This window comes from Corvus cornix, chromosome 2, assembly GCF_000738735.6.
Source record: "Corvus cornix cornix isolate S_Up_H32 chromosome 2, ASM73873v5, whole genome shotgun sequence".
In the NCBI taxonomy this organism is placed as follows: Eukaryota; Metazoa; Chordata; class Aves; order Passeriformes; family Corvidae; genus Corvus; species Corvus cornix.
The window spans coordinates 131,429,304-131,456,442 of NC_046333.1; the positions used below are offsets into that span (position 1 = coordinate 131,429,304).

General features: G+C 39.8%; 2 protein-coding genes across 2 annotated transcripts in view; both read left to right on the forward strand.

Annotated features, from left to right (window-relative positions):
- Positions 1-4,531, forward strand: part of SDC2 (syndecan 2) — a 60,182-nt gene extending 55,651 nt beyond the window's left edge. Inside the window, exons 3-5 of the mRNA XM_039549172.1 lie at positions 23-156; positions 961-1,096; positions 2,296-4,531. Of these exons, the coding sequence (XP_039405106.1) occupies positions 23-156; positions 961-1,096; positions 2,296-2,459 (434 nt within the window). The 3' untranslated portion in view covers positions 2,460-4,531. The remainder of the gene's footprint in view (positions 1-22; positions 157-960; positions 1,097-2,295) is intronic.
- Positions 4,532-14,609: 10,078 nt separating this feature from the next.
- The window catches only part of CPQ (carboxypeptidase Q), a 149,024-nt gene continuing 136,494 nt past the window's right edge, over positions 14,610-27,139 (forward strand). The window contains exon 1 of the mRNA XM_039549698.1: positions 14,610-14,702. The gene's annotated coding sequence lies outside the window, so the exon portion shown is untranslated. The remainder of the gene's footprint in view (positions 14,703-27,139) is intronic.

Genomic DNA, 27,139 nt, shown 5'->3' on the forward strand with positions numbered 1-27,139 from the left:
AAGTGTTACATTTTGTCTCCAGGTGCCGAAGAAGATGAGGATAGTGCAGTGATAACAACATCCAGAACACTTCCAAAGTTACCGACAACTAGTGATGCATCCAGGGCCGAGACCACCACAGTGAAAATGCAGACCAAGGTGCCTGCACAAACAAAGGTGCGTGGCTGGAGAGCAACACCATTTAAAATGGTTCCACTGTACACTCTTGATGGCTTGATGTTAAGTCTCCTATTTATATGGATTAAAAAGCACCCCCAAACTTTACTTACTACTACAGTGTGGTAAATGACTACAGAGCTGTTTGTTTTCATTCCCACTAGAAAGTCTGTATGGGAACATCTGGATTTCACATGAAAGAAAAGAGAGATGCAAAGTAAGAGTGTATCATGATACACCAGACAGTCTCTCAAGATATCTTTGAGTTTGAGGTGCACCTTTTTTACATTTCTCAAAGAGTTACTCAAAAATTCTGTGTGAAACTTCCCTTCTCAAAGGAGAATGCTGTACGGTTTGGCTGTAGTTTGAAAACTCGACAGATTCCGTTCAGTATTTTAGTATTTCCTTCTACCACCATAGATAATACTGTCTAGGTTACCCTCAAAGGTGTTCTCTGCATATAACATGTCTGATGTGTCAATTTCAGAGTTGTTACTTCATTCAGAGGCTGTTATTCTGATAAACACAGGCAATATTAACAGCACTGGTTCGCTAAATGTACTTTCGGAGGTTTTAAACTTACAAGCAGTGTTTTTCATTCTGACATTGTGACGACAGATAGATCCAATTACAATGTCTAGACCAACTTTCTGTGCTCTTAAAGCTTCCTATGTGATGTGTTGGTATTGTGCAGTATGTGCATGGAGCCACAGCTATGTGACTGCCCACAGCAGGCAGTGACTGTGCTGACTTGTGGTTTGCCCTCTCTGTAAGCAATGCTCAGTTCTCTTTCTTGTGCCACAGTCACCTGAAGAAATTGATAAAGAGGAAAGGCCTGAGATGGATGCCAAGAAAAAGAGCGATGAGCCAGGAGATGACACTGACGTGTTCACTCAGAAGCATTCAGAAAACCTCTTCCAGAGAACAGAAGTTCTGGCAGGTGAGGCAGTGTTTGCCAAGGTCTATCTCACCAGAAGTAAAACAGAAAACAGAAGGGATCCATATTAAATAATGCAAACGCAGCATTTGAGTTTTCTTGGTATATTCGTAGTATTAAACACATTTAGTACTAAGCACATTCATAGTGGGTAGCCAGTGGTTGATTTGATGAGAATGAATTGGGTATCTTGGGGAAATACTTAATAGCGAAGTCTGTTGTTAATTGATTTGATGCCCACAGGTTGAACACTGCCAGCTGAGTATCTGGAGCTTTCACAGCTCAGAAAAGGAGTTGGAATTTGATTGATGCTTGTAATGTATTTCTCACCTCCCAAGAGCACATTGGTGCAGATGAACACTGCCTGGGAGGAGCTCATGGCAGGCATGGGTGGATGGAAAGGGATGGATAAGCACAGTCCATTAGGGTACAGATACTCCTTGAGAAAAAGAGGGTCTATTTATATGTATAACCCAGAAGGCACAAGCTGGCCACCAGTGTGTTCACTACCTGTGAGATTTTTTTTGGCCTAAAGACAGTGTTTACAGGTATACTTTCCCCCCCTGTATTTGGAAGGGGAGTTGGGAGCCATGAAAGTCACATAGTTTTGGACCACTTCTTCCTATGAGCATCAAAATGTGAATAGCCTTAAATCCACATCAGTGGAAGCATGTGGGTTTCCTCTTGAAGTCTGGTTGGGAGTTGATACTTTGCACACACTCACAAGTGCATGAAGTGTTCTCTCCTATTATTCACCAATAGGAAGTTCATTTTAGCCTAGAGTCAGAGTGAAAACTCACAGAGAAAAGGAAAAGCCCATTTTTTAGTTAGGGTAACAAAATCTTTTAAAGTTGAAAATGTAACTGTTTAAAAAATGAGTTTGAAAGACAGCTTTATACTCTGGCAGTAGTAGTGGTCTTCTTAATTGAGGCTTTGAAAAAATTTAATAACTTTTTTAGAACTGTGGGTTGTTGGAACTCTGACTTGTAAGTGGAATGTCGTTTTACATGATTGCCTTCACGAAAGCAAACAAGCTTTTTGACAGTATATTTCAGGATACTAATAATGAAGACAGTTGCATAATGGGAGCCCTTTCCTGCAATTTGAAAATAATAGCAAACTCGTTGTGTGAGATGAAAAAGAAGTATGGTGCTAAACTTGTTTTACTGGCATATTGTGAATCTCTGTTTCTTTGATTGCAGCTGTTATTGCTGGCGGAGTTATTGGTTTTCTTTTCGCAATCTTCCTTATCCTGCTGCTGGTGTATCGCATGAGGAAGAAGGATGAAGGCAGTTACGACCTTGGTGAACGTAAACCATCCTGTGCTGCCTATCAAAAGGCACCTACTAAGGAGTTTTATGCATAAAATTCCAACTTAGTGTCTCTATTTATGAGATCACTGAACTTTTTTAAATAAAGCTTTTGCATAGAATAATGAAGTTTTTTTTTTTCATTAAAGAGCCGTTATGGCACCTTTATGATAAAACCCCATTGTATTTAAAACTTTTCACATATTCGTTTAAAAATGTAAAATTAAAACTTAACATTTGCAGTGTTCTGTGAATAACAGTGGCAAAGCATTATTTTATAAAACCATTGATGTTCACTGAATGATTTTTAAAACTTTATGCATAAATATAAAATAATGAAAATTATTGTTTTATCCTATGGTTCAATGAAAGTTGTTTAATTTTTGTCAGCATGTCTCAGATTGATCTTACAAGTTAGTTTTTATTTCATTAATTTATCTGTTTCCAAAAAATGCCTTTTTGTAGTTGTCATGGTGCAATTTGTCTTCAGATAATTCAGATAACAGTAACTTTTAGTGTAAATGTAATTTTTCAGCTATGTAAACTTTAACCTCCACTTTGTATAAATTTAAGTGTCAGAATATCAATTTTACACTTTGCATTGTTTCTCAGCGTACCTGTAGCTTCAGTGAGATTTGTAACAGCAAATTAATGTGTAAAATTGGATTATTACTACAAACTGTATAGTCATATTCTTACTAAACAAATCTCCTGTAAGGAAGATTTGTAGTAAGCTACTGACGAACCTAAGCAAACCCAAAGACTCTAACAGTATTTTGAGAAGTTGCTGCAGATTTCTATGGCCACTGTATTTGTTAATTGCAATTTGAAGGTACAAGTAGAGGTTTAAATTTTTGTTCTTTAAAAATGCATTTAAGTTGTAAACGTCTTTAAAGCCTTTGAAGTGCCTATGATTATATGTGACTCGTTGCAGACTGGTGTTAATGAGTATATAACAGTAAAAGAAAATGTTGGTATTTTATAAGCACAGACAATTCTAATGGTAACTTTTGTAGTCTTACATGGATAGACATAATTGTAATTTGGGAACATAAACACTACTGAATAAATCATGTGGCCTAATACTGAGAATTCTTCATTGTGATATACTTTTGTATGTTTTTCATTTTATGTCTATTTGCTTACGTTTTAATGTCACAGAGTACACTAGTAGATCTTAAAAATCCAAACCAAAAAAAGAAAGGCTGTTGATCAGGGTGATCCTCATACCAGGTTTATTGCTGAAGTGGCAGAGAAAAGTGGGAATGTTTAAGTCTTGCATCTGGTGTATTAGCTGTGAGACATTCGACTTTTGCATTGTGTTTAATGGCAGTGTTGACACAGGGCTGTTCTTCCTGCAAATGTTGTTTTCCCTACTGTAAAATTCAAAGGAGTACCCCAGTTCACTTACTGTGTGTATTTGTTTTTGATTTGTTGTTTGGGTTTGGTTTTTTTCCCTGTCCTTTTGGAGAATTTTGGTTTATTCTGCTCAGACTCCAGCAGAAGAGTTGAGACAAGTGGAACATCTTCATAAGAGAAGAAAGAAATATTCCGAGTAGAAGAGAAAGTCTCTGTTGCTTAGACCTTAGATAGGTGCTGGATAGAGGGACACGGGGAGAAGATGATAGTCTGCCTCCTTATACTATGCTTTGTAACAGACAAATGGCTTCGTCTTCTGCTCTGTTGACCTCCTCATTTTTTATTTTTGGGATTTCCAAAGTACAGGTGTTCAGGATGTCAAGCTGAAGTGCTTTTCGGAAATGGCAATGTATTGTAAATAAGATCTGGTAGCTCTTTAGATAAGAGTTGCGCAACTTGTGTTTGTTGCTGTCCCAAGTTCAGTGGTCATTTAGGAACAAATGAATGCTATCCTGTGCTAAAATATTTAATATATTGCTTTTTACTTAACTGGCAAGTTTTTCAAAGCCATACAAGTTCGGCAAGTAAAAACAGGGTAAGAATTTAACAGGTATATCTTGTGCAATATTTAGTGAACTTCAATTAGTAAAATAAGTGCTTGAAATAACTGTGCCAAGAAAAGAAAATTTCTGGCAAATGCTGTGCCACTGCTGTAAAATAAAGCATTTGTTAAAGTGCCAAAATAAAGTCTACCATGCCTAAACTAATACTTTATTTGTATAGTCTGACATCCAGTTTTTTGAAGCCCACTTTGCTTAACATAGTAGATCCGAATTTCTTTCAAGGGTGCAATGAATATTGCTGTAAGTATAGCTGTAAATACTAAACACCAGATAAACTGTCTCCTCCTTCTTCATAAGCAAATTGATAATAACTAGCTGTTTAGATTTTATTTATGTATATTAGACTCTGCCTCTATATCTACTATACAGGCCACTTTATCCAACATAGACATCTGTTGTAATTATGCAGACTATCAAATATTATGCTTGTCTGGTTCCTCCTGCATCTGTTTACAAACAGAAGCAAAGGTAAATTTTCAGCTTTATTTCACCATTCACCCTTTTTTACCTGCACGCTCATTATCCACTCTTTTATATGCAGAAGAGGTTTAATGCTTCAGCTGTGTACGTGGCCCTGAAATACTGCAGTCTTTCCACCCTCCCTAACAAAAACCTGAAATTTTTGAACGTGTAGTAGGTGTGTTAATAGGATTTATCATCTCATGATCTCTGCCTTTCTGTTTTTAGTGCCAAACCATACTACTAGGGAAAAATTGTAACAGAGCTATCATCTTGGTTATAAACACAAGTTCAGTTTTCATCAGTCTGAAAATCAGTCTGGTGCAGACACTCGACTGCCAGTGATGCTGTTCAGAAGAAATTGGCAGCCAAATGTGTGTCTCTAAACACTGAGGCTTCCTAGCACGAGTTGGTCTTCGGTTTCCCTTCCCTTTTGTTCTCCACTTCCTGGATGTGTTTCTAGCAATACTCTGGCTACTCATGGATGTTGCTGGGCAGCTGGCAGTCTCGGTGCCAGGCTGTGGGTGCTGCGCCACCTGCCCACAGCCAGTGATGGCTTTTCCTAGAGACCCTTGGCTCTGCTCTGCTGGAGCTGCTGTAGCAGCTCTGGAATTCCTCAGCAATCTGATACAGAGTTTCCTGGTGATTGACAGGCTCTAGTGTTTATCAAAATGCCATTTTGCTTTGATTTACCCTGGGTTATAAATTGTTACTTCCTCTTAGTTTCTTTGTAAAAGAAGCCAAATGCGACTAGTGTAAAACTTATATTGAAAGAAGGCTCTCGCCTTTGCTTTATTCATGGCAAAATAACTTCAGAAGTTGAGTACGTGGTTCCTCTGCTTGCCAGCTTTATGAGTGAGCTGTAGCTCATGTTTACAAGCTGCTTAGTTAGCTTTTTCTTCACTTTGAGCACTGCACTTCATTTAAATAGGATAAATTAAAATAAAAATGGTGCTCTTGCATCTCCTAACAAGAGAGTAGCATATTTGTAACTGTGACTAGTAGTTCCTTTTATTTTTCCTTAGAGCTATGTATGGAAATGATGGTGGAGTGCAGTCTTAAATGATAGATACTATTTTTAAGCAACATATGGAATACAGGAAACTTTTGTAAGGAATCCAGATAAACATGATATTACGCTGAGTATTTATGTATTTTGCTTAAGCAAGTGAGAAGGGAGGGGAGGACTGTTATTCTTATAGATGAAAATAATAAGGCAAATTTTTTTAGATTTGCAATCAGTTATATTTGTAAATTAGCACTTGCTTAATCAGACTGGCATAATTTCCTTTAAGGAAATATTTGTTGTCCACTTTCAATGAGCATTAATACTAATTTTGTTACATTTAAGCTCTTGGCTATGTATCCCGGAGCTCTGAACTTCGGTGTGAAAGCTCCGTGCTGTGAACCTTTAGAGTATTGCCTTTCCAAAACACTCCTCTGGTTGAGCAAACAGGACTTTGCTGTACAGTTCATCTGAGAAAAGACACAGCTAGTATACCACTCCCTGGCATGTCTTCTGGCTCTGGGATGGTTTGTGGCTGAAGCAGGAGAGGGGGATGCTGACATGTGCATTTGATTTCCTCACAACTCTCGGGCTGACCAGGCACTGGGCTCAGCTGCATGGGTGGGAGTGGGGGAGCTATAACCCAATCCTGCTAGGGGAAAAAAGATGCTTTGCTGAGGTTTCTTCTTCTGTGAAGTAAAGTAAGTTGTGTATTTTTTGCTTTGAAATCAAATAAGTAATAAAATCTAGGTTCCGTAGAACTAGAAATGGAGATGTGGGTGCCTGCCCTGGCCCCTGTGAACCAATTTCACATGTGCATCAGATGTGCCGAATAGCTGCTTACGTGGGTGGAAATCTGAAAATCCCTCTGTGTATTTGCAGTATCTGAGTTTAGTTTCTAGTGGGGATAAGGGGGAGGGGACAGGGCTCATTTAGAGCTGCAGACATTGATTGGGGGTGAGTGGAAAGAAGGCAGGAAGAGAAAACTGTCCTGACAGCCCCTGTTTTCCACTGAAAATTACAAGGCATTTTGTTTTCTTGTTGTTACCATTGCACTGAAATTGTCCTTCACAGAGAGAATCTATGGGCAGGGGAACGAGGGACTGCTGGTGTCATACCCTGAGAGACACTCTGGTTGCACACAGCTTCCCAGCACATCAGAGATGTGATGCCAGTCACAGCTTGTGCTGCTGGCTCGACCCTGGAACTTTGGCTACAGCAAAGCAGGTGGAGGATCTGCAAGGTTGACCCTGTGCATATCCTGCTGCCCGCACAAGGTGCTGGGAGGGTGGCAGGAGGCGATGATTGGGCTGCTGCGCTGCACTTGGAAGGGTCTGGGTTGTCTTGTCCATGGGAGGTGGGAAGAAAAGGATGAGATGTGCAACAGGGACTTTGCAGTCAAGACGTGCTGTTACCTATTGAAGCAACTTTCCATTTCTTTCCCATGCTTGAAAGATGTCAAGCTTTCACTACATCAGACTCTTTTGATATATGTTTTTATGGCATAGCTTGCAAAACTCTTTAGTTTTTTAATTCACATTGCAGCTTTAAGTCTGTAGATGTAATAGATCTGTAAAATGCTGTAGTTTGACTGGGGCTGAGCGCCTCTGTCTCTCATGACTAAAGGTCAGGTCCAAAGAATTCCTCCAGCCTGGCAGTTCAGGCCCTGGCCTGGAACGAGAGGAAGCAGGAATGCTTGTGAAAAACTTCCAGCAAAATATTGCAAAACCTGTAATAGTTTGTTGAAAATAAACAGAGCCCAAGTTCTCTGTAGGGGGTGACTTTAATTAATTTAGATTTCTTCTGGGGCATTAGCAGGTTTTTTTCCCATGGATTTTTATTTGATGAACACAGAGGAAGCTTCTGATATTTTTCTATGTTTAATCCAAGCACTGACGTATAAGGAACAATAATTCCACCAGGCAACCTATTTTGAAGCTTATCCTAGTGGTGGGAAACTAAGCTCAGTGGAGGAAAAAGTTCTGTGTCCTAGTTACCCACCTACCTTGTATGGCCATATGTAGTCCTAGAGTGTAAACAAAGTTTGGTACCCATTTTCCTGAGTTCCTGTGGTGGAATAGGAGCTTTCTCTAAACACTGCAGGTCCCCAGAGGATACCAAAGAGAAATGAGAACAGACTTTCTTTTTGATATTTTTATGTCATAACCCATAATACTAACACTCATCTCCTTCCTACTCCCCTTTCTAAATATAGCAGTGGGGAGAAGTCAACAACCATCACACTAAATGGTACTGAAAGAATGTAAACCAGCCCAAAGTTCAGTTTTCATCATTCATCCCTATAATTTTCAATACCACAGAGCTAACACAAGAGTCTCTTGTGAAAGGAAGAGAAGCAGAGCATGAGCTTCCTTCTGGGCCAGCCCACAGTGCCAGATGAGTTAATGCTGGCTTGGCGAAAGTCTCAGAGGGCAGAGGGAATGGCTCACTCCTGCTCAGACCAAAATGAATGAAGGACCCTGCCTTGCCCTATAGCCTCCCTGCCAGGCTGGCAGCTATGCCACTTCCATGCTGGGGAGCCAAGACTTCAGGAGCAGTTCTAGGGAATCTTCATGATCTGAACTCCATCCCACAGGAAAACTTTCCCTGAGAATCCCTGTAAGCTTAAATTATTGACTACAATCAAAACAGCAGATAGAAACTTGTCTTTAAATCATCAGCTTTCATCCTGTTTTGCATGTGCTCAGATTTTTTCCTAATGAAAATTTTTATTGGCTGGTAAACAAGATGGCTTGTTAACTCACCATTTATTTAATCTTTACACTAAATTTTGCTCTGCAGTAGTACAGACTGTTCTCATATTTATACCGTTACAAAGCTTAACTTCCATTTTTTTATATTTTAGTTTTTCCATTCTGTTACGTTAAAATGGTAAATAAATATTTACCAGCTCATTCAGTTTATAGCTTTTATTTGTTTCAACTTGCTTTTCAATGTAAATTGAGAATTCATTCTGAATGCATAAAATGAGCAATTCTTATGAAGTAAAATATATTAGGCCCATCAGAACAAAGTTTAGCAAAATTATTTTGACTATAAAGCACATGCAGTAATTGTAACTTATTTATTAGGCAGAACCATTTCTGTGTGTTACTGAATTGAGTAATTCCAATCACAATGTCTGGTAATACTTTAGAACCATCAAGTCTCAATCTATCTTCTTTTTTTCCCATAAGTTGGAGGAGTACAAGGTTTCCACTTTTTCATCTTCTAAGTGGTTTTATAAAAAAAAAAGGCCTGAAAAAAAGAATTATACCCAAAGAAGAGCTGTCAAAGAGTCTAAAGTTTTCTTTTATCATCTCAAAAATTGGTTACAGGTGCCCAGCCATGTGACTTCTCCCAATTCATGGTTTGATTTTTGTAACAGCTCTGGCAATAGAAATCATCATTTTTTCTCTTCCAGTCTGTGCTTTTTATAACACACTTTGCGTCACTAAAAGCCAAGTGGAATTTTACTTTAACCTTTCCTAATGGGACCTTTAATGCAGATTCTGAAATTCCATAGACTTGTTCAGGTCTGGCTCTTCTAAGAAATACTGTACCTCTTCTTAAAGAAGCAATATGTTCTTTTAAACAATCTCTCAGTATATAAGATTTTACTTTTCAGCATGTTTATCAAAACTTTCAAACTGTGATCAGACAGACTTTGCAAATTTGAGTAGGAATCATGCCATCTTCTAAATTCATATTGTAGAGGATCAGGACTCCAAAATTTTAGTTAGTTTTGGAAGTAACACATTGACTCTCTTGCAGAGTCACATTTTTTTTAAGTTTAAATGATTAATGCTTGACTTGAGCAGCATGTTCAGAGTCTTGTAGTTAAACCTAGAATGAGATACTGGTGAAGCTAGATCTCACAGCATGAATCCACACGCTGAGTTGTGTCTGTGCTCAAAACCTGTCACAAAATAAAACACCCCTCACTTTTGGGCCTGTTCAGATGAAAACAAGCTATTTGAGCATGCAGTTTCTGTCCATCTGTCTGGTATCTGCCACTCCAAGAACACTCCCCTTCCCAGTAAAATGGCTGGCTGAAGCTTACTGAGAGAAGTCACACTCCTGCTCAGCCTCCCATCTGCTTCTGTTAGACGGAGATTTTATGTTCACATCCTGTGTGAACATTGTAATGTGTTTATATAATCATGGGATGGTTTGGGTTAGAAGGGACCTTAAAGATTATCTAGTTCCAACCCCCCTGCCCTGGGCAGGGGCCCCTTCCACTAGACCAGGTTGCTCAGAGGCCCATCCAACCTGGCCTTGAACACCTCCAGTGATGGGGATGGGGGGGCTGTTCAATACAGTTCGATTCAGCCCAAGTCCAGAAATAAAGGATGTATTTTATCTGCATTTTTAAAACTATTCATGGATTTAAACTTGTCTGGGACAAATATGGGTGGAATAAGTCAAACTTGGATTTTGAGTAAGTTGAACCTGGGTTTTATCCTCACTAAAATACTGAGAAGAATAAAGGTACCTAGCTCTAGGGGAGAGAGTTCTTGAGAGAAACTATAATTTAACTGCTTAATTGTAAGGAAAGCTCTTTAGAGCAGTATTTAATGTATTTTTAATGCAAATATATGATAATTGATGTCAGACATTCAAATACCTTTGCTTTGTAAACACGAGTGGAGGCAGACCCATGTATGTTGCTGGACCAATTGCTACCTGAAAACTGAAAATCCGTAGGAATGAGCAGGAAGGGCTCCTTGCACGTCTGGTTTTACAGCAGATGCCCATGCTCTCATCTCCATCCATTGCAGCACAAGTCACATAGTTCATAAGGAGATTCAAGTGGGAACATGTTCCACCCATTTTTACCAAAACCCTGTCTGTGGTATGGCAAACTCACTGCCCCCATAAGAAAACTTGTAGTAGTCTGCAGGAGAAATCACCCAGCCAGACTACGTCTTCAGCAGGAAGTTTTGCTGCCAGAACTTTTGTGGGGTCATGAGTTGCTGACATTTTTATGTCCCTGGAGCATGTGTTCATCATGGCGTTTTGGAGATGCTGCATCCCCTCGCTGCAAGAGGCTGTAACAGCAGAAGGGCTTGCAGTTGCCAGGAGCACGTATACAGTGGCATTTTGCTACTGGCTGATGTTATTCAGAGAGGAGATCTCACTTTGGCAGGAGAGGACTCATTTTGTTGGCTTGTATCAACTTTTGATGTCTTGTATCAGCAAGAGATACAAACTTGAGGCAACTAATTCTGACTTCTGACAGCAAACCTGCATTGCACTGGCCAGGCTGCAGCTAAGATACGTCCCAAGCAAGTATACCCTACCAACCCACTGCTGGCAGATGTTCTGTTCTCACCTGATGATCTGATCTTGACACCTGAAATAAACAAGTCTCTGACACAACAGCAGCAAAACAAATAGACCTGTATAGAAAAATATGTGTTTTGAGGTGCTTGCTGTTTTTCTTTCACGATGTCCCTATTTTTTCCCCCGTTCTATGCATTACTAGGATATATTAATTTGCTGCTAGGCTACATAAATGGAGACGTATAAGTCAGGATCAAGCTTAAACACTTCTTTCTCCAAAGAACTGAAGAATAATTATTCTTTGAAACTTACGAGTAATTCTTTTCAGCTCCTTTAGCTGAAAAAAAAAAAAAAAGGAAATAAAAGCTGAAGTTTGCATTAATTAGCAGTCGATTTTTACCTGCCTACAGTGCAAAGCAACAGAGAAAAACTTTAAATGAAGAAAACATCTTGTAGTAGTACTAAAATCCAATGCAGACCTAAAGGAGACTGTTGGGAGACTGAGTCAAAAAACAAAAAATGCTACGCTAAAGCAAAGAAATGAAAATTGACAGCATACTCCTAAATAAGGGTAACTGGTATATTGGTAATTCCTTCAGTCTGGTACAGTGTGCTCCCACTTCAAACACCTTTTGTATTTGGACCTGTGCTGGCAGCTTTTCAAAGGAATCTCATACTTTCTTCCCTCCCCCTCCCTACTTTGCATAATAATTAGTATGTGAATATGCTTGTGATTTCTTATTAATACAGTCACATTTTAGAGACTTCATAAATTTTGGAGGACAACCAAAGCAGTTCTTGCTCCAAAAGCCGTGCAGTCTAAATGGAGTGGAAAACCAAAGCACAGCAAAGTAGCATCATGTCACCCCCCTCTCTGTGCAGGGAGAAACATTGTACCAAGCAACTGCCGGTCAGGAGAGATTCAGGAGTTGCTCAGGCAATGTCCTGTGCCTAGCAGCACACTCCACCTGTTGCTTCATATGCTGTATAATAGGTGAAAAAATCCAGCAGTAAGAAGTGTCGTATGTCCTCATTTTAGGTTGAATTCCCCTTTCCCAGAGTTAGATACCAGCTCATTCCTTGAAGCACCAAGTTACAATCAGATAATTCTGATTATTTTTGACATTCATATATATCCAATCCCTTTCTTTAATAGTAACTTCTTGACTCTGACACTGTTTCAAGCAGTATAATCACAGCAATCTTGTAAAGATGCATCCGTTCAGGGACCTTCAAGCACCTGATAGTCTTTATGAGTTCAAGAGTATGGAAGATGGATGACAAAGATGATTTCTGCATGGTGGGACCAGGATTTTGCCCAGCATAGTAGCCTATAAAGTTTGCAAAACTGATCACAAGACTCCTCAGCTCCAGCCTCTCCCTGATTTACAATTACAATCCCGAGTAGGGAAAACAGAGCAATCCGCAAGTCCTGAGGTTGCAAACAAATCTATGTATTTAGTGAATAATGCAAAATAGAGAAAATAATGTAAGAGATGGGTGTAAGGGAAATACCTTTCCCGAGGCTAAGTGGGTATTGATGTGTTTCAAACCTGTAAACAGATTTGTGCATGTTGCTGGCTGAAGAGGGGTGGAGCTCTAGGTTTTGTTGTTATGTCTCTTTACTTGCTTTTGTCAGTTCTCTGGCAAGGACAGAGTTCTCTACCCTCTGACCTAGGATTTATGACAGCCACACCAAGATATCTCCATCCTTCTGACTATCTGATGAAGGAGAAAAAAAGGCGGCCTATTATCACGCTCCTTTTGACTTCTTGGTATAGAAGGATTAACAAAGTAAGCTAATTAAGGAAAAAATAATGGGAAACCAGTTGGGTGAAGTGATTTAATTGTAAAGGGAGCAAATGAAATCACTCTCATGAATCAACCAAAATCCTAAATTTATATACCACAAGTACAGTTTTACACGAGCTTTTTCATGAAGACATGTCCTGTGTTCTATCTTGCTGAAAGTGAAAAGGAAGGCTGTACATTGGTAGTTAAGTTCAAGGTGTTGTGAGTGTAACAGCCAAACTTTGAGGATGGCATATTTTCTTGCATGACTTTCAGTGACATATTTATCACAGTAATCACTGTATAATCTCTTTCCAGAGATACAGTACTAGATGGACGCTTATAGGGCACTATTTGTAAAGAATATACAGAATGGGCAGGAAAGAAGGGGCCAGACACGCAAATCTCTGACAGACTTTTCCTTGTGTAACATTTTTGTTGAAACAGTTGTTTTGCTACCCTCAGTGGAACAGGACTCTTAAGGACTGTGGCAGTTTGAGAAACATATTGTTTCATCCCACCAGCATGCTCCCTGATCTGTATTGCAGAGGACACAGTCCCAGCTGCAAAAAACTTGCTGTTCAGATGCTGTACTGAAAAATACAAGTGAAAAAATACAAATGAGTCACCTCAAATAAAGAGGTGGAGGAGTCAGGTTGGCAGGAACAACCATTATCTTACAATAATGTGTTTCAAACCCCTCCTCAAGGTACACACCCATGAAGCTCATTAGTGTAACAGTCATTTCACTAAGGCAGAAAGTTCATGAATATTGGAATACAGTGTTGAATATTAGAGGGAAATTCTTCAATGTCTTCCTGCTACAGCAGCTTTTTGGAAATTCGCCAAGGGCTTTGATCCTAAAAACCCTTGCCTCTAAGCACCTGGGTAGTCCCATTGACTTAAACAGAATAAAATGAGAGCTTTAATTCAAGTGTTTGCAGATTAAGACCCATGTTTGTATTTTAAGATCTTATCTGCAGAAGAAATTGCACTCATTTACCTAAGTATTTTTATAAACACACTTTTATTTAAATGAGTGTAATGTTACTTCTGCAGGCAGCCACCATGTGAGGAGCAGTGGCCCTGCCTCAGTTCCCAGGAGCATGAAGGCAGGAAAGCCTCTAGACAGCTGGAAAACATCAATGAACTACACAAGCAAGAATAGCCATGCTCTGAAATACTCAGAAGGATGCTGCCACAGTGCAGCCAGCAGGAAAGGCTCCTCATGCTTCGTCCATTTTCCATGTACCCTTGCACAACTATCACACGCTCCCTATAAAAGTGCAATCTTAGAATCATCACAGCATCATAGAGTGGTTGGGGTTAGAAGAGAAATTAAAAACTATCTCGTTCCAACCCCCTGCCACGGGCAAGGACACCTTCCACTAGATCACGTTGCTCAGAGCCCCATCCAACCCGGCGTTGAGTATTTCCAGGGATGGGGCACCCACAACTTCTTCGGGCGGCAGCTTCGTCCAGTGCCTCAGCACCCTCACGGCCGCTCCCACGGAAGGTGTCACCCCCCTGGAAAACCCGGTGGTGGCGGGTGATGTTTTTCAGGCCCCCGGGGCTGGGCGGCAGCGGCCGGGCCGGGCCCGCCTCGCCTCGGGTCGGGTCGGGTCGAGCTGCGAGGCGCCACGGCCGGGGGCACCGGCGGGTCCCGGGCGGCGGCCCGGCCCCTCCCATGCCCGTGGCGGCTCCTCCTTCCCCCGTCCGCCGCCGGCTGGGGGTCAGGGCTGCGCCGGCGCCGTCGCCCGATCTGCACGGCGAAGGTGCGTGTTTGCTCCGCTCTGCCCACCGCCTCATCCTCCTCCTTTCCCTCCTTCTCCTCCTCCGCACAGGGAGTCCCCCCGGGCTGTCGGCGCCCCTCCGCCGGGCCGTAGCGCTTTTTCGGGAAGCTCCGGCTCCGGAGGAGGGGCACCTGGCCGCCATTCCCGGCACCCCGGCTCCTTTTCTGGCTTTAGAGCTGTGCAACGTGTGCTGCCTGTCCCCACACTTCACCCCTCCCGAAATGGGGCCTTCGCCCGCTGGGCCGCAGCCCCGGTGCTGCCGGCCCTGCCCCGTGTCGGTGGGCTGGAGCCCCCAGCCTGGCAGCGGGGGTCGGGACCACCTCGCTGTATCCACTGTTCGCCCTTTGCTGGAGGAGTGACTGACACCAGCATGGTCGTACTTCAGGAGCATGGGCATTCCATCGCGTGACACAGCGGAAAAGGATCTGGGGGGTGCTTGTCGACAGCTGGCTGACCATGAGCTAGCAGTGAGCCCAGGTGGCCAAGAAGGCCAATGGCATCCTGCCCTGTGTCAGAAACAATGTGGCCAGCAGGCAGTGATTGTCCCGCTGGACTCGGCACTGGTCAGGGTACACATCGAGTACTGCATCCAGTTCTGGGCCCCTCAGTACAGGAAAGACATTGAGGTGCTGGAGCGAGTCCAGAGGAGGGCAGTGGAGCTGATGAAGGGTCTGCGGCACAAGTCCTGTGAGGAGCTGCTGAGGGACCTGGGGTTGTTTTACCTGGCAAAAAGGAGGCTAATGGGGACCTTATCACTCTCTACAACTACGTGAAAGGAGGTTGTAGCCAAGTGGGGATTGGTCTCTTTTCCCAGGTAACAAGTGACCTGAGGACAAGTGAACATAGTCTAAAATGTGTCAGGGAGTTTGGAGGAATTTCACAGTAAAACTAATTAAACATTGGAATGGACTGCCCAGGGAAGTGGTGGAGTCACCGTCCCTGGAGGTGTTTAAGGGAAGACTGGACATGGCACTTTGTGCCAGGGTCTAGTTGATTGTGGTGGTGTTCTGCCAGATACTGGATTCAAAGATCTCAGAGGTGTTTTCCAACCTAATTGATTTTGTGATTCTGTGACATGAAACCCTTGCTTACCCTCTTTTCCTCTTAATTTAAAAACAAATATGGACTCAAAGTTGGTGGTCACACAGTGCTTGGGGGATGGTCAGTGTTAGACTAGATATGATGCTCTGCCATGATCCTGAAATGAGCAAAGTTGACAGCAGTCACTGACTGAAAGCTGTGTCACTGCAAACAGATAAACCCCATAAATACCAGACTGGGTGCATTAGATATTTAATTATGTTTTACAGCACGTGTCATAGTGAAGAGGTCCCAGCATGTAAAGTGGTGTAGTGCTTGAGAGTAAGAAGTTCTGGTAACTAGTACCCATTAGGTTTGTCTTGATGTCTTCATTCTTCATAGACTACCTTTTCCAGTTTGATGCAAAAGGGAAAAGTACATAACAGAGTCATTATTAAAAATGTATTTGCAATTTTTATATATGTGAATATGCATATACATATTTTATGAAAGTATTAAAATACATAAAAGATATAAGTATTATAAAAATAGTATAAAATATAAAAAAAAACATTTAAAAAATGAAAAAAATATAAGTTCAGTGGGCCGAATCAGATTTGACTAAGGAAGCATTAAATGTGAAGGAACCTTTTGAACATAGTGGTTATATATGCCAAGTTGTAAGTGTGCTCAGAACTACAAGAGAACAAATTCAAGATACAAGCATAAGAAGTCTGATTGTGTATTAATTACTTATTTCTTCCTTCAAACTGTGATATTTTGAGGACCTGACTTTCCCAGGTGCTGCCTGAGCACCAAAAGTGCCTGCTCAGACAGTGCAATACACAAAGGCACCTAAAATCCTAATCTCTTGTTAATTTTTGAGATTTTGCCTGTCTGTTGTTTTCACTCTCTTCGAAATTAGATTAGTTTTTACTCTTTCTGGAGATAGTTCTCTAGAACTGTTGTAGCACTGTTGTAATCTATTGATTAAAGGGGAGTATGTGAGCGTTTCTTCTTGCAAAGCAATACTTGGGATGGCTGTAGAACAGACTCCCTGTGTGGCAATGGAATAACTGCTTATATCTTCATCTGTCTCTAATGTATTTCTCTATTTTAGCTTGTGAAAATTCCCAAGATTTAAGTTAGGGTGACAAAAGCTGGCCTGGATTCTGTTCTGGTTAATTTTCTGCAAGGATGAAAGCTTTTATTGGAAGTCTTTCTCATGCTTACCTGTCAGTTCTTAAAATCACCTTCCAGTCTTGTCTGCTGCTCCCTCTGTTGGATTATTATTTTTAATAAAATCTCAAACCCTTATTTCCACAAAGAAGCCCCACAAAGCCTGTCATGTGTATGAGAGTTCTTACATCCCTTGTTTCCTTGTAAATTTTGTCTAATTCCCATAGACATGTCCACCCTGTCTTGGATGGCATCTGTCTGTTGTCCCTTGCAATCACTTTTACTTTACCCAAACTTCTGTCTTTCAGATGAAGTCTGTGCAGATAAACGTGGATCAAAGCCACCACAGCTTTAAAGATTCATACAAAGCCTTAGTCTTACCCGATCTTGTTTCTTGGTGTTTAAAATACACATCACTCTTTTGAACAGCAAAACAGTAAGATACTGAATCAGATAAGAACAGATTGCAAATCTGGGCTGGGGAAGAACAACCTGGCATTGACCCCTGTTGGGAGGCATCTGTTAGCAAAAGCTCATGTAAATTCCTATTTGTTTTATACCACGGTTTTGCAAATGCCTGTGTGTCTTTAATGCCAATTTGCTAAAGGAAACAACTTACAATATCTTATATAATATTGATATAATTGCACAAACTCATAATGCATATGGGATTCTTTTATCTATTCCTGCTATACTGTATAAAACTTTCTTGTTTTAAGACTGAAAACTTTGCCTTGTCATTTCTTCCTTTCTTTCCAATTGTGGGAGGATGAAGATGAAGGATGGCAGTACATCTAAGAGGTAGCAGCTGCAGGGGTGAAATATTTTGCCTAAAGAAGTACTTTGTGGGTAGAAATGTACGAAACGATTACAATCTTGAAGCACTACAGTTCTTTCTGCTATGTCTCGACAGGAAATATTATCTGTCAAAAACTGTATTGCAGTAATCTTTCACTTTTTTGTTACCAAATGTCTGCAATAATCTCAAAGTAGTAAAATAAATGTAAGGTCTTTCTTCAGTTGACCCCAAGTCACTTACATTTTCACTGTGATGGCAGTAGTGAATTTCTAGCTTGGATTTGTAATCTCTTAAATGCCAATTACTTAATCAAGTCAGTATTTTTGACAGAATCTGTGAAGAATGCTTTGCTCTTTTTTTGTTTCAGTTTTACAGTACAAGAAACAATTGTATGTGAGCTTGAGAAAAATGTTAGCCTTGTTATCCTGTAGTTTTAAAAAATGATAATTTGGGTACCTTGATCTTACAAGAGACTTGATTTCTGATTTTGAGATAGAGAGAGTGGACCAATGGTGGGAGGTTTGCTTTTAATTTATTTATTTATCTATCTACCTATTTTTTTATTTAATGGAGAATATTCAGACACATGTCTCACTTGGATTATTTTTTTCTGTGCTGGTATAAACAATATTAATATTTTCTCAGACTCTTTGAGTCTAATTAACTTAGGTCTCTTCTATGAATTTTCTCCACAGTGGGTGAGAGAAAAATGTTGAAATCCCTTGGGTGCTGTTGCTGCCAAGAGAGACTTGATAGAAGTATATAGATAGAAGTATATAGACATATAGATTAAAATACATCTCTAAGAATTTATGTATTTTGGCAAAATGTTTTGCTGTACTACACACTGCAATCAGAGGTATGGCAAAAGACCTGTGATCTTACAACCTGACTTTAAAAGAATACTAATGCCATTTTTAAAAAAGGAAATATATCAGTCAAATTTATCTCAATTCGGTAAGATAAATTTTAAATCACTGATCATTATGTTGTAGTAAAAGGAGGTTAATGTCAGGTCACCTATCATAGACATTTCTTACATCTTAGGAGTTATAAACAACTAAGATTATTTTAAACTTGCCTGAGTGACCATCTTGCATTCAGTACCATGTAAGTACAAGTAAGAGTTTCTACAAACTCGGGATTTGCCCAAACCAGATTTGTGACCCCACAGACGCAGCATCTTGTCCAACTGAGAGTTGTTGTCACCTTTTTAAAGCCTATTTCAATACTGATATGAGAAAACAGTTCTGGGTTTAAGTCTGTTGTTTTCTATGTGTTTGGGCTTTTTTCTTTCTTTTTCTCAAGTTGCTGGTTAAGGTGACTGATCTTTTACTTAAATGTAGTGATAGTACATTTCTTGACTGAGCACTCTGTATGAAAGGGAATGAGACCACTCTTCTGTCCTCTCCCAATATTTCTAGCTTTCATCTGCTACATGTTCACTGATCTACTGTGCCTTTAATTTTTTGTTAGGTTTTTTTTTTCAGAGGAGGCACTTGACTGTGAGTTTACCTAAGGCAAGTGAGTCCAAAGTAATTTTGTGTTTTAAGTAGCTTAGTAGTAGTTTCAAAAGGGGCTTATATAATATTATGCATGTGCCAATAGTAATTTGAGAAAGAAATGTTCTTTTTTGAGGTCTTAAAATACGATCTGAGCCAATGGGCTCCATTGGGAAAGCATCCACTATTTTATCTGTAACATTTGCAGACCAGATAAATTTGATTTATCTTAAATGGTTTCCCCTTCTACTCTGCTCAGGTTTTGAGATTAGCATTTCTGATTCTGTTGATTTATACTATTCTGAATCACAGGGCTGATCCTCTAGTTCTCTCTCTGGTCATGTTCTCCGGTACAAAAAACAAGTTCTCTTTTGTGGCAGACTATGAAACACTTCTTGGGGTTTTAGTTTAATGAAAATCTTTATTGCTTTGGAACCAGAAAGAATTGTAAGTTACTAATTTCTTTGAGATTGATCATATGATCAATCATTAAGATTGATTCTGTATACTGCAGTGGGCTATTAATATTTTCTCCTATGACAACTAGGTAAAGCAGACAAGTACATTACTAATCTCAGTAATCTGTTCAGTACTGCTGAAAATATGCAGAGCAGACATTTTCTGCCTCAGCAATGCATCATGAGATACCCAAGAAGGAAAACAAAGTCAGCTTGATTTTAATTACTTGTTCAGTTTGGTTGTCTTGAAATGGCTGTTGTGTTAGGAATTTCTAGAGGGTTTTCAGTTGAAAAAAAGTCTCAGGAATAAGCTTACAAAATTCTATGCAGGCTCTGAGTTACTGCCCTTGTCCATTTTACCTGCAGCTGCTGCAGTTTCCCACCCCAGCCACCCTAGTGGCCCTTGGTCAACAATTCTCACCCGGGTGGCACTAGTGGTGGAAAGAGCAGAGCTGTCCCTCACAGTGCAGGGACTTCTGCAGTCCAATCTTCCTTTGAGTAGTACATCTTTATTTTCTCTTTGGCAGTAGCCGCCCGGTACTAATGCTTGTTATTAATTTCTACAAACAAAGCAAAATTGCTTTTCATTGATTGGTTCTCAGCTGCTGATCGTATGGACAAGGTTCTGGGGCAAGTGAATGTCAATTTAAAGGGCAGAATGACCATATCTGGGATCTAGGTGTACTTAAACCACAACTGATCCAAATCTGTGTCCCACTCAGTCCAGGCTGGTAAAATACACATACACTGATTTTAATATACATTACTCCAGCAGCTAGGGTTTGTGATTCATGCTTCATCTTGGACTTAGGATTTACAGCTGAAGAGAAACCTGGCAGAAAGAGTGGTAGTGAGCAGGAATGTCTCTGTGGCTGCCCTTCGGAGAGTAACTGAATGAGGGCAGATGTGTTTGTTTCCAGAAACTGATGCCACCCAAGTCAGTAGATATATTTTGCTTTGCAGTGCTCTCTGGTGTACACTACAGTTGTTAAAAGGCCTGGCATAGCCAAATGCAATGTATCCAACACAGATGCATTGTACCAGGCTCTTTGGTAGTTGTACAGTTTTAGACTGTTCAGGCAAATCTGGCAATGGAAGAGTCTTACAAGAAATATGGAGAGACTTTTTACAGGGCATCTTGTGATTGGACAAGGTATAATGGTTTTAAACTAAAAGAGAGTAGAGTTTGACTAGAAGTAAAGGAGAATTTTTTTATACTGAGGGTGATGAAACAGTAGAACAGCTTGTCCAAAGAGGTGGTAGATGCCCTATGCCTGGAGACAGTCAAGGTCAAGTTGGGTTGGGCTCTGAGCAACCTGATCTAGTTGAAGCTGACCATGGTTGTTGCAGGGAGGGTTTGGACTGAGTGACCTTGAACATGTCTTCCAAGCCAAACCATTCTATGATGCTGTAGTGGCTTTCCTGAAAATCCACAATATGCAGGCCAGTTGAGCAGCTGAAGACAGGAATGGGAGCATAGGGAAGTTCCTTTGAAGAATCTTATATAAAAATAACTATTGGGAGCTTATCAGTATGTGAACTCTAAATTAGAAAAACAGATGCATACTGGATAAATAAAAATTAGAGTAGGCACCTGTCTATTGCTACCTCCCAAAATTATCAAATTGAAACATGCTGTCTTACATCTCCTGTCCCTACAGACAAGTGGCATAGGAAGGATGAGTCAGCTATTTTCCCTACAAAACATTTTCAGCTGTGGTGTGATAACACCTGAGCTGTTTGCTGCAAGCATCACTGCAAATGTGGGTAGCTGTGTAAACTCAGCTGCTCTTCTGAAAGCTAAAGGTAACTGCTGTAAAAAAACCCCTTAATCCAGGAATTAAACAGGATAGTAAACTTGAGAAATGTAGGCTGCTTGCTGACCTTGCCTTCCCTCCAGGTGTTTATATCTAAGTACTTTGTACTCAACAAGTAGGACTTGTTGATAAACATGGATTAAAGGGTGTGGGGTTATTGTTGCCTTCAGATCTGTTTCAGGGCATAACTGGGAAGTTGTCATAGGGGAGCAGGACCAAAACATAAGTTTAGTCACATGTGGTGAAATCATCATCCTGAAAGGGTCAGCACTTCATTTAGAAGTCAAAGATGCTTTTGAATGAAGGAGCATCAGTAACCTCATGTGAACTCTGGTTTCATCAGTTGCCTGTGCTTGCAAGCTGATGTATGTGATAAAATCAAAACCAAGTGTAAGAGATCCTCCAATACCAGTTCCATTTTAACTTGGAATTACTTTTAATTAATCAAGAGACTGACATTTTCAACATCTGGATTTACTGAAGGATGCAGAGGCTCCATTTTTAACTCACAGTAGTAACACCAGAGTCCCAAATGTTTGATAGTTGCTTTACTCATGCTGTAGATAACGCCCTCTGAATTTTATGCAGTTATGACTGGGCAAATGTGTGGGCTTGAAAATCAACATTTATAGCTAAATCAAAGTAGAGTGCTCCAAGTACTTTGTTTCTTCAAGCTTTTGTCTTCTCAGTGGTTGGTCTTGTGACTAGAAACAGTTTAAGGCCATGTTCCCAAAGCTGTGGAGGAGTTTGTGGCTGTCGCCTGCAATAGCAGAAGGGTTGGAGGAGCAATGGGGGTATGGAAGTGAAGCTGTGGGCTCTCTGGGCTCTGTTTGGCTGAAGTCTCTGTGTGTTTCCTGAGCTCAGGTGCAGTCATTTACCTGACCCGGTGTGTTCTTAGGAGTGCCAATGAGTTGGTTTTCTCAAAGGTAGGTAAAAACTTCTTTGGAGTTTGGGAGCTGGCACCTGTGTGTTCTCTTTACCTTATGAAATCTGAACTGTGCAGAAGTATTTAATATCTAGGAGGAAACTCCTGTCTGTTTTGTTTCCTCCCATACTTTCTTGGCATAATCTAATCTCTGAGTATTATTGTTCAGGTGCAGTATCAGAATTGTGTCAGTGCAAAATCAGGGAGATGCCTTAACATTTGCAGAGAGAGGGTTGATCGCATTCTGTCACTGTCCTCTCTATATAATTAGTGTGTTTATGGTATATTTTGGGGGAGGGGGTTATTTGTGATTTTTATTGGGTTTTGGTTTGGGTTTGTTTGTTTGTTTTTTCTTTTTTCACTTTGATTGCCAGTTGGTGTTTTGTGACATGACCATTTGCTTCACTGCAGCAAGCTTTTGATCATCTACTCTTGGTAGTGTCAGAAGAAAGGGGCTGAGTGGTTATGCTGATGTCTTTGGTGGGGCAACTGAAGCACTTGGAGATGTCTCTTCTGGGTCCCTCCTCTTCCAATTGTTTGTTCATTTTGTCTGTAGTTGTAAGGCCTGTTTCTCTCAGCATGTCTATGCAGTGGGTAGCCCTGGAGACCCTCATGATAACAGGGACGTGTTGAACACTGGTCAAAATAAAAAGAGAAAATTAAAAATTAATACTGATATATGTCTGTTGTCACAGCTGACTTTTTTATCCTGCAATAGCAAAATGGTTTGATAATTTTTGTCTTTTAAATAGCAATAAAAAGTAATCAGAAGTTAAATACAGAATCAGAACTGCCTTATGCATGGTAAGTGTAGTGCTCCATGATCCAATGTGTGATGCGCTGGGGAGTAGCTTTGATGAAAAAGTGATGTTGGAGCTTTCTTCCACATCAGGAAGAGGTCTGGTTTTGCTAATTTATTTCTCAAAATTGGCCAAAACCCAGATTTCTCTCAAGCTCTTTAAGTAAAGTGTATTTGTCTTACTAGCAGTCTGTTACATTTAAGCTTTTTAATTTTTTTTTTCCACATTTCAGTGCATTCAGTTGGATGGTGGCCTCAGTTGTACATTGCCACTGAGCTGTAGCAACTTGTTTCTGATGTTGATGTGTTGGAATACAGTGTGATATTTGAGTACCACTATTATACTTCAGTGAACATGATGAAATCATAAACGACATACTTCATAATATATCTCATCGAAAGGAATATCCTTTCCCACACTTAATATAGGTAAAGAAATGTGTGCATCATAAAGATAGCTTTTCTGTCAATTGTAATGAGAAATTCTTGATCCTGCTCTTTTTCATGTAGTTTTATTTACAAATTCATCCTTTGTTGCTCTGGAAAGGGAAGATTCAGTGGGTATATCCTACAATAAGGAGGGGAAAGACTAAAATACAAGTTCTTAACAAGTCTTACAATATGTTGACCAGATTTCTCAGCTTCGCAAAACCACTTAATTATGTACTGTAGCAGTATGAGGAACTTACATTTTCTTGTGACTGTAGAGAAAGACTGTATGAAAAAACCTGATAAATGAAAAAGATATTTTTAAAAGTTACAGTTATTTTAATCTGGAATTTTTTTTTATTAATATTCTTAAATATCTTATATTCAGCAATAATCAATGATTATTGACTTAATTTGGAATTATGGTGCTACTTATAGTCTGTACACTGGGTTTGTAGATGTATGGAGTAAAATAGCTAAAATCGTTGAATACTTTTGAAAATGTTGGTATTGCCCTTTTTTGGTCTTTTTCTTTGAAGTGTTTAATGTGCATAACTTTTCTCTGAATTTGTTGACTTAAAATGAAAGATTTTATTCCATATACAAAGCAAAAAGTGCTTTGTAGATGTGTGGTCGTAGAGGCATATTATTCTTGTCATATATGAAAATGCTAAGAATTTAACTTATAAATTTCTAATTCTGGAGTGATATATGTGTAGCTGCAAATATGTGGTGTAATTTTTGTTAAAATTCATTAGAAAAGTTGGTCTGTTGCACTCCTGTTATGCATCACATAATTAGTAACTAAGGTTGCTTGGTTTGGTGGTTCGTTTTGGCAAATATTGTGACCCTTATCAGTGTAACATGTAGTTGCCTTTAAAACTGAGATTTAATTGTTGGAAAGAGCAGCTCAAAGTATTTGTATTTTCTGGCCAAAATCTAGAGCATACACGTGTTCTGGAGGACTGAACAGCCTTCTGCTGGAACGCTGCTTGGAGGCGCACCAAGAAGTGCCTGCGAGTGCCTGATGCATGGCAGTGGGATTCCTTTTGGCTTTCACAGGAGTGGCAGACCAACTTTTGACAGTAACAGCCCTGTACTGACTGTTGCTAACAAAACTTGGTTTGCTCCTGTTACAAGGTCTGTCCATGAATTTTAGCAGCTTTTGCTATCCAGAGGTGTGGATTGATCATTTGCTCATGGCTCATACCTTCTGTCATAGGCTTCCTCCTGGTAGGAAGATAGGTTTCATCATTTGGCTGGGTGCAGTCTTGCTAGTCTTTCAATAAAAACTCAGAAAGAAAATATTTGACATCAAATTTGTGGAATGATTTAACTTAATACAGGATATAAGATGTCTTGTTAAACATGTTTACAAAAAGAAACTCAGTTTAGAATTTTGGGTGAAAGAAGTTTAAGTGTTGTTTAAGCATAAGTACAGAAGAGGTTGTAAGAGAAGATTTCAGTGGTTATGTTGCTTCATTAAAAAGGGAGAGCTTTTCACCTGTAGGAAAGGCTGAAAAAAATATGCAATTCTGAAGAGTTTGTCTCAGTAATTTATGAATTTTGAGTAAAGATACAAGATAGCTGTCTTGCTTTTTACACTAGGGGAATAGTTGTGGATTTGAACGAAGCTGAGCGTAAGAATACCAGGTAGTATAATTGTAGCCCTATTCTTGTATGTGTTGATTTAATTGTCCAAAATAATTCCCCCCCTCCCTCCCCTCAGCTGTCTTTCAACACCATCAGCTGGCTTTAGCTATGTATTTTGGCGTTTAATGTAATGTGAACAATACTGCATTTTGGTATCGTTTCCTAACTGCCTTCCATTCATTAAGTATTTCTGTTGAGCTCTCATCTAAAAATCCCACTGAATTCCTTTCTTTTGCCTCTGAAAAGATAATGTACTCCCTTTTGAGAACTGTATTTTCCATGCTTATTAAGAAGAATAATATCAGCTGCTATGTGGCTGAGGCATTGTTCAGTGATTATGGGGTTTTTTTTGTTATTCTTAACTTAATTTTTGTCTGGGCCACACTGCTTCTTAGAGAAGTAGCTGACTGATCATTTTTGTAGCTTTGCTGATACAGTACTCTGCACATGGATTATGGTGTGATTGTTCAGAATTTTTGCCATCCATTTTAGCAGCAGCTACTGAATAAGAATATATCAAGGTAGCCTGTGACTATTCTGAGGCTTGGAGGTGAAGAAAGACGGAAGAGTGGCTCCTTTTGCTGCTTCCTTTCTATGTTAAGCTGTAGTACTTCCCCCATACTGACTATAAATAAGGAATGAACTTCTGCCAAATGAGGAGCTATGACTGCAATGTGTCTTGGAATGTTTGGACTTTCTCAATCTTAATCTTTAGAGTTCTTAAAACTTTTCACTTCCTGTTCTGTCTGCATAAGTCAATACCACTACTAAAGCCTGTATGGTCATAGATCACACTTACCTTTTCAAGGATTTCAGTATGTGTCTTCAGTTGTAGAAAATAAAAATAGTTCTTCTGAAGTTGGTAAAAATAAAACAGCTCAGGTGTTTCCTTTGGTATTTTAGACTTTTTGGTCCAAGTAATAAGATTATCCAAAGCCTTATATCCATGTTGTGTTGTACTCCTCTTTACTCTAGGTTCACATGTCAAAAGGCTAATTTTAAGGACTTTGTAATGTAAGTGATAGCTTCAGCTGTGTGTGTTCCCAAACCCAAGATTTTCCAACTGATTAAATGTTCTCCCGGAGGAATTATGACAATTCTGGAAAAGCGGTCTTTGAGGAATGTCTGCTTTTCTGCTTCACTCTTCAAGATCATAAAACTTGTCTTCCCCCCTCCACTCCCATCCCATCCACCCCTCCTCCTTATCTTTATAAGTGATGGAACAAGTCTATGACTTTATTTTTAGGCAGAAATCTCCTCCTCATTTTGCAAGTTCACCTAGCCTTCCAGCCATCCTACTCCACAGCTGTCACAACAAACTTTTTTCCAGTGCTATTAAATGTATCAGACATCACTCTGCAGCATGTTAGTTTGTTACCCTGGGGCTTTTCAGTCTATTCTCATGTCATCAAAACCACAATGTGATTTCAAGATTTCTTACATATTCCCTGAAGGAAAATCAAGTGGTAGTTAGGAAACTGATAGATACTCTGCAGATATAGCAGATCTCTAGCAATTAAGTGGTTAATAGCCTCAATTTATTGTTTTCATTCCTCATTTCCCATAACCATGACTCCTGTGAACTCTCTGTATGCTTTTGTCTGTATTTTCAACTGGGATTTTGGGAAAACTTTGCCACACTGGAGAAGAAGCACTGCTCTAGCTTTGTTTATCCTATTTTTATGCCCTCCGCTCCTCTTTCTGTTATCTGATTGCTGTAGACAGTGTTCTCATCTGAAAGATTCTTTTGTCCTCTTTCTCTTATTCTTTTCTGTCTGTAACATTTAAGTAATTTATATTGTAATGATTTTAATGGTGGAAACACCAGTTAGCCTGGT